The 7,523-nt window shown below is 51.5% G+C and overlaps 1 protein-coding gene across 3 annotated transcripts; it reads right to left on the bottom strand.

The window, feature by feature from the left end:
• Positions 1-2,745: 2,745 nt before the first annotated feature.
• On the bottom strand, positions 2,746-7,090 carry LOC146181889 (uncharacterized). 3 transcript variants are annotated; one of them, XM_084575569.1, is made up of 4 exons: positions 6,771-7,090; positions 5,555-6,045; positions 4,315-4,691; positions 2,746-3,567 (listed from the first exon to the last, which is right to left on the bottom strand). In XM_084575569.1, the coding sequence occupies exons 1-4, from the start codon at positions 7,082-7,084 to the stop codon at positions 3,160-3,162; spliced, it is 1,590 nt and encodes a 529-aa protein (XP_084431695.1). In that variant the 5' UTR covers positions 7,085-7,090; the 3' UTR covers positions 2,746-3,159. The 3 variants fall into 3 exon arrangements, with proteins under 3 accessions (XP_084431695.1, XP_084431693.1, XP_084431694.1); XM_084575567.1 differs by having other exon boundaries at positions 2,746-3,568; positions 4,319-4,691; positions 6,771-7,084; XM_084575568.1 differs by having other exon boundaries at positions 2,746-3,562; positions 4,316-4,691; positions 5,555-6,006; positions 6,771-7,081.
• Between the last annotated feature and the right edge of the window lie 433 nt (positions 7,091-7,523).

Below are 7,523 nucleotides of genomic sequence, written 5' to 3'. Positions count from 1 at the left end.
CTCACAAGAACACTTGTGTCACCACCGCAGTCATCAGGAATAACCCACCACAAATGATCAGCTTCTTTCTTCCTTTCTTTCCCCTGAATAGCGAAGAAATTACAACAGTCGGAAAAACAGTATCGATATACATTATACAACGTTCGTGAATGTCTCTTTGCACACCACGTTTGAAAAAAAAAAAAAAGGTCAAAGAAAATCATGCCACCACGCGTTCCTCATGCACTGCTATATGAACGACAAAACCACCCTGTTTGCATTTTCGTCACACGAAGTCTCACTGTTGTCAAGCTCGGCTGGACACCCATTTTCTGACTGACGCTGCCCAGTATGCATGACGCGACGACCAAGAGCGTTTTGAGCGACTTCACTAAGGTGTCATGTATAGAAGCCTTTCGGCGTTTTTGGACATCGCGGGCGAAATACTCTATTCCATTTATCTCTGATACCTAGTCTGAAATGAGTAAGCATGTCTGTGTAATGCTCTTTCTTTTCATGCTAAGTTCTCACATTGATTTCGGCTTCGTGTTACGTATTTCTTTCAAATTCTCATTCCGATGCATCTACAAGTTGAGAAAAGGTGAGTCCAACCAACGCTGTTACTGGCTTGGAGCACATAGAAGATAGATGTTAGTGACTGGTGTAAGGACTCGTAAGTTCCTGGCAGGAAAAGGGGACTTCTGTAGACGCCAGTTCTGCAAGTAACGTCACTAAGTTGGCGCGCTAGTTCAACATATGGCGTCATTTTCAGTTACAGTATCCCAAGGTGACGTGACTGTGGCACGACAGCAGTTCGATTGTACCAAGGCTGCCATCGCAAGCGATGTGGGTAACGAAAAGCCACTAGAAAGTCGCCTCACTTGTCAATGTCGTCCGGAAACACAATCCTCAATTCACGGTTTTTAGACAGCACCACTGGACAGAACACAAGTCGGGAATTGATATCTGTTATTTCATCACGATTTTGCAGAGAAAGCTTAGGTGACAGCGAAAGATATGTCCAGACTGTAGAGAGAACCGCCGCTATGCTCTACAAAGCAAGTAACTGGTAATGAGTATATGTTTTTGCTGTTTTTATTTCTCTTGAAATAAGTACGTATTTGTTGGCATGACACAGTCGGCGAACACGAAATTTTGAAAAACCTATTTCTTTTATTGCTAACTGAAGAACTCTGCATCGTCACTCCACAGTCATGCCACTTGATGACATGGGAAAATGTTTGTTATCTGACAGTCATGTGTGTACCTGTCTTTTATGCAAGGTTGTCGGTTGCCATGATGAGCTTCATGGACTTTTGGTTTCGGTGGCTGGAGTGACTGCAAGAGATGTTCGAGATGTCATGGAGGACCCCTGACCGCTCATCCAGTAGTACCGCCTTAGCATACAGTGTCTCATTTTGTGCATTCCTGCCACGTCCAGGACGTAATCTATGTGGTTATATCCGAATAGGCGCTCAAAACTGTCATCTGCGGCTCTCCGCTGGGCTCCTGACACAATAAATAAAAACGCAGCACGGGCGTGGCGATGCGAAGCGGAGAACCACGACGATACATTTTATAACTTTATGACCAAGGTCGCTTTAAACCTGGTGCTGACGTCGGAGTACGTAGAGGTTGTGGTAACTGCATGTTAATTGCTGATGAAACTAGAAATAAACATAAATCAGGAGAATAAAGGGATAAAAATATAAAAGAAGGCAGTGAAAATCTTATGCCGCATAAGTCAACACTGTTCACGGCAACACGGTCAATTATGAGTTCGTAGAAGGCTGTGAAGTTCATTGAAGCTGGCCGCTGCGCCACGGAAAGTCAAAGCACAGGGACATGAAACGTACACAAGTCTTGCACGACAATAGCCGCCGTAAACGGAAATACGTCATCGCGGGTGTCGCGTAGACGCCTCGTGAAGGCATTATCTGTTTCTCTACGTGATGCGTCTAGCTGTTTCCACGGGCTTCTTCCATGGCGCAGGGCAAGCTTCACAAAAATATAACTCCGCCGGACCATGAGTGTATACACTGACATTCCGGGAAGGAACCTTCGCAAATATGTCTTGGAAACCCTGCTTGCTCCCAGGCAAACCACTGAATGCGACTATGAAGACAGTAGGTGGGTCGTCAGTCAGTGACGACACACAGGGGTGACTTCAACGACAACTTGACTGGATTGCACAAGACAGCGACACTGGCGCGGATGGCAGGAAGGTCTCGCTGGCTGGTTATTGCAGCACCGACTTGTCAGTCGCTTTTACGATCACGAAGCGGACGAACCACGAACAAGCTAGATGACAGCTCCGGCAGGGTTCGGTTGTCTTCTGGATGGCGCCAGGGGACACAATGGTGTGCATCACCTGAAGGCCATGTAGTAAGCTACGACAGGGCTGGTTTTTTCGCCGGCTCAAGGACGAGCGCTTCAACACTCTGTTGTTCTTCACCAGCTCGCATATTGTAGATGCCGAAGGGCAGGCGAGACACCCGCATAGGCAAGGGGTGGACATGTCTCGAGGATGTGCCCAGGTGGTAGCGGGACATGAAATGCTGGTACATGCTGTCCCGGGGTCCTAGTGCGACAATAAATGCCGCCAAAGACAGCCAGGCCAGGAAAACGTGCCGGAGCACGAGCACCCACGCGTTTGACGAGCACCAAGCAAACGCGAAATAGGACGTGTTCAAGTAGCACAATTTGTCCATTCCTGTAAAGGCTACGGCAGTAGCAGGCGGCTCCGACAGCAAACCTCGATCGGGTGGTGTCGCCAGCCGTTTAGACAGTGACAGAAGAATTGTGTGCACACACACACGCACAAACACACGCACACATTCATTTCTTCACTCGTGATGCGCAGCGCGCAATAAGGTGAACAGTGCTCCTGCGCATGCGCGTTTCAGTCTCTTCAAAATGGCGTAGGGACCGAGGTGGCGCCGTTTTGCCTCTTACAAACAGGATGACGTCAAACCAGAGAGGGACAAACCAGGCATGTGCCAGCAGCGCTGTGCATCACACGCGTGCAGCGGCGTCTGGTTGTGTGACGTAGCACGCGCAAGAGAAGTGACATAGGCTAACCTGCTCCACCGCGCAAGCGCAGTGCTCTCTAGTGTCTCTTTCACAAGCGTGATAACACCTTGGCTTTTCAGACCGACAAACGGGGGTAGCAGAGTTCCATCAATGGCTAGGGTTATCTTCCCGGCTGCCGTTCATAGAGGATGTCGACGTTCCGTTGCCGACAATGGGTGGCGAGCCGTTCTCGTCGGCCCTGCCGCGACCGTTGCTGCTTCCTCCGTTGTGGTGATGCATGTGCGACGGCGAGGTCAACCGCTGCATCGCCTGCAGGTGCTGTAGGTGCGGCGGCGGCTGCAGGTGCGGCGGGTGTTCGGGTGCGTGCAGTTCTCCGCCGGGTCCGGCCTGTAGCGGGTGCAGGTGCGGCGGGGGTGGCGCCCCGTTGTGGGGCGACGGGCCGCCGCTCATCATCATGTCGCGCAGGTTGGCCACCTCGGCCGCCAGCCGCTGCATCTCGGAGCGCAGCTGGAAGTTCTCCGTCTGCAGGTCTAACCGCGAGTGGGCCGACCTGTGAGAGAGGCGGGCGCGTAGCGACGTTATCGCTACGGGTAGGGGAAACAATGAATCGCACCCGAGCTTCGCACTACTGAACGTGAGGAGCTGTCGGCGCAGTCTGATTTGAGCACCTGCTAACGTTGACTATAATGTAAACTTACTATTTGCCGTTCCTGTTAACACGATAGGTTTTCCTTCTGCTTCGCCTTTTTGCGCACTAAGAATAAAGTTAGCCTGTTTGCAAAACGTTCCAGCCAGCTAAAGTAATTCCTAATTCTTTATATCGTATAGCTTCTATCAATATTGAAGCGATCACAGCACTCCTGTAGGCATTGCACTCTAATGTGAAAGAAATATTCCGCCAGAGAATTTCGTGTTTGAATCTCGCTACAGCTGGCCTACACCGCAAGATAGAATTATATGGCAGAGCAATTCGCTCTAGCAAACAAAATGGAGCCGTAATGTCTCGAACTAGTTTAAACGAGCCTGTTCTAATCAGTTTAGCTCTCCCTCACACCGTTAGAATTCAGATTATCCCTATACTATTGATTTTCTATAGACAGTAAGTGCTAAGTGCTTGCAAGTTCTGGCATTGTAAGTCAAATACGCCCCTTCTTACACATGGAAACCATCTAAAACAGGTATTTACAAAAAACAACCGTCCCTTTCGAATTCATTAGTTACCAGGGCTCAGCCGAGGTGGAAGTCATCCACGAGTAAAAGCTCGAAAAGGATTTCACAAGAGTGAACGGTACGAGATACGCACCTATGGTGGTGGTGGTGGTGTCCGACAGCCGAGCCGTTGCGGCCCTTCCTCGAGGACTCGTCTCGGCGCGGAGAGGGTGCGTCGGTGCTCGAGGCGCCACTGTCGCCGTCCGACGAGGCCGTGTCTTCGCGGCCGTGGAACGACGACGATGAGGAACGCAGCTCGGGTGACGACAGGCCGCCGCTGCTGCCATTGCTGCCGTTGGCAGTACCGTTGCTGGACACCATGGCGGAGGCGGTGATGACGACGGCAGCGCCGTTCGCCGGCGGAGCCACCGCGCCGCCCTCTGAGCCGCTGATGTGCCACTTGTGCCTCAGCTTGTGCGGAAGGCTGAAGTGGTGCGCTGGCGGACTGTCTTCTGCCGACGACCACGACCCTGCAAAAGCAGGCGTGGTATTTGTATAAGAATCCTTCTCATCATCGTCATCAACTCCGCTACGCTCACTGCAGGATAGAGACCACATCACGGAGGATCTCCTACCTCCTCCTCCGCTCCTTATCTTATCTCGCGAGCAGGCCTTATTCTAATTCAATTCAAGCTTAATTCTTTTCGTCATTCCTGATGATCGAAATGGCGAAACACTCGACTTCCATCACGACGCCGAGTCGGTGTCGCGGAGGATAAGAAAGTACAAATATTTAAAGAGAAGAATTGCTGTGCCACTCCGCTTGAAATACCTTTTCTCGTGCACGTATGACAGCTGTGCAATAACGCTTCCTTCGATTTATTTTAAAGACTGGTATCATTCCTGGTGTTGTACAACGATCAAGTACTAACCGGCAGGGAAGGCCTGAAGTGAGAGTTTAAGGAACCAGTACTATCTTTTACTAGAGCTGCATGCACAACAAGCACAAAATAAAATTATTTCCGAACTTCCATTCTGAAAAGGAGAGGGAGACCCTAGAATATTAACCGATTCATTACATTCCATAGTCAGTCCTCCATGTCATCCTGCACTTTTGTTCCAGTGAACGTTGATAAGAGGTTAACGTCTTCAGTGTCAAAAGCTCCAGGGACCAGAGTACTACCGGAGCTTGGACTCACGGCCCCATAGAGAGCAGCACGTCTTAAGTGGATAACGGAGAACAATAAAAGCCGGTGGCTTCCCGGGTTCATATATAACAGTAACCGCCACGAATCGCGCCGCTCTTAAGCGAAACTAGAGAGAACTCGAACGCGAAATCCGACTAATGGTTCGAGAAAAGCTTTCTCCCCGTCGCACCGAAACCTCTGCTCACCCGAGGACAAGGGCGATGACTCCTGGTCGGTGGCCGCCGTCCTGTGGTCATCCAACGCCGGCGGTGGTGCTGCACACAGCAGGGCTGGTTGGTGCTGGCCATTCAGCTGCTGGGTTAGCTGCTGGTGGTGATGGTTTTGGTTCTGGTGGTGATGATTGTGGTGTGGCTGGTGTTGCTGGTGCTGCTGCTGTTGCTGCGCCAGTGACGTCACGTATGGTGTCGGCGAAGTGGCCAGGCCTTGGGGAGCTGCCGCCGAAGCGGGCGACTGCGGAACCAGTGCCGGGAGTAGTGCGGATAGCAGCTTGTTCCGACGTCCTCGCAGGTCGGTGAGGCCTGCGGCCGGAACCGGAACCGGTACTGGTACCGGGACGTGGGCGGCCGCGGCTATGTCCGCTGGGTGTTGCTGAGGGCCTTGTTCGACCACGAGTGAACCGCGGATTCCGAATTTGTCCCTGAGGGGAGAGACGTTAATTTTGGGAGGATTTTGAGCGCTGAAAAAAGAAGCAAGGGGAAACAAGTTGTAGCCGCAGACGGTGAAAAGCGAGAGGTCGCACATGTAACGCAGTCGTTTAAGGTCATTACCTGTTCTAGGAAACAAGCACCGTCTATTCTTGTGCTAAAATCTTTAAGAGTGCTAGATGTGCTACACATCCGGCGTCTACTCATTTTAGCGCAGTTTAGGAGGTTGTTTCGCCACATAATTGCATAAGGATGACATACACGTTGTAAATCAGGCATGCTCTGAGGCTTTCAGCTGATGAGCAAAATGCCGCACTTTCACGTCAAGCCATGCAGATAGCACTGCGAAGTTCAACTGGAGAAGCAGTCCATGTGTTGCGTCTTTAGGCTAGCATGATACTCGCTGGTTGTCTTCACTAGTCAATATAGTCATAGCTTAGTTTCGCCGTAAAATAAACACCAAGACTACACCAATACGATTATGACGCTAAGCCTACGCAACACACACAGAGTGCAGGTGACGAAGGGAGAACCCAGTTCTGTAGTACTTTTCTAGTCGTGCACCAACTAGCCCAAGAAGAAGGTTTTCTAAGCCATTTCCTTTTTCCTTTCTTACGGTGAGCTCTTTTTTAATGCTTGTTCTAGTTCCCAACGCCGTTGTCCCCGGTCCCCTGCGGCAAAATCCTCTCAAAAAGCACGGATCAACCGACACTTTAACGAGCCCTTTTATGAGCGAACAGCACAGGCCAGTTCTCACCTCAGTGCGGCGAGTTCGGCGCGAAGCACGGCGTTCTCCTTGGCCAGCTCGAGCACGCGTGTCTCCAGCACCATGTCGTTGAGGCGTCGCTTCTCGCGTGATCGCTTGGCGGCCTCGTTGTTTCGGCGTCGCCGGTCCCAGTACGTGTCGTCCTTCTTGTTGTCCGGAATGAACTCGCGCTGTTTGCGAGTCGGGAAGAGTGGCTCCCGGGCGCGCAGGTCGACGGCTGCCGACGCCGCCACCGCTGCCATGGAGCAGAGCCACTCGCCCGGCCGGGGCTGCTTGGCGATTGGCTCACCCTCAGTGACCATCATGGCAGACGCCCATGGGCTGTCGGGACATGACGCGGTGGCGTAGAGGACGAGGTCCAAGCATGAACCGGGAATGAAAGGAGAAAGAGGAGGGAGGGAGAAAAGGGGTGCGAGAAATGTCACTGAGATGAACTTCGCATCGACGCGGAAGGTGTAGGCCCCCGTAAGCAAAAACAAGGTAAAACTCCCCCGTAGCTGCACGCAGTTCTTGCGCCCCCCATTGTAGGGTGGCGCAATTGCAACAGCTGCGCGCCTGACAAGGCTGAGGAAGTCTTTGGTTCATTGACATTTCTCTACTGGATATTTATGCGTGATTACGATGCTCCGATGAAACATGGTCGACAGGACCAATAAGGGCCTCAATTGTGGACCAGTGTTACGAGGCCTTCCCTGTATACGATATGTCTCGAGAGATGACTGCAGAGACAAGACAATCGTGATA

The sequence above is a fragment of the Amblyomma maculatum genome, chromosome 8 (assembly GCF_055883805.1).
Source record: "Amblyomma maculatum isolate TAMU_Amacu chromosome 8, ASM5588380v1, whole genome shotgun sequence".
NCBI lineage: Eukaryota > Metazoa > Arthropoda > Arachnida > Ixodida > Ixodidae > Amblyomma > Amblyomma maculatum.
The sequence above is the reverse complement of the archived record's forward strand: the minus strand, read 5'-3'. Positions and strand labels throughout refer to the sequence as shown.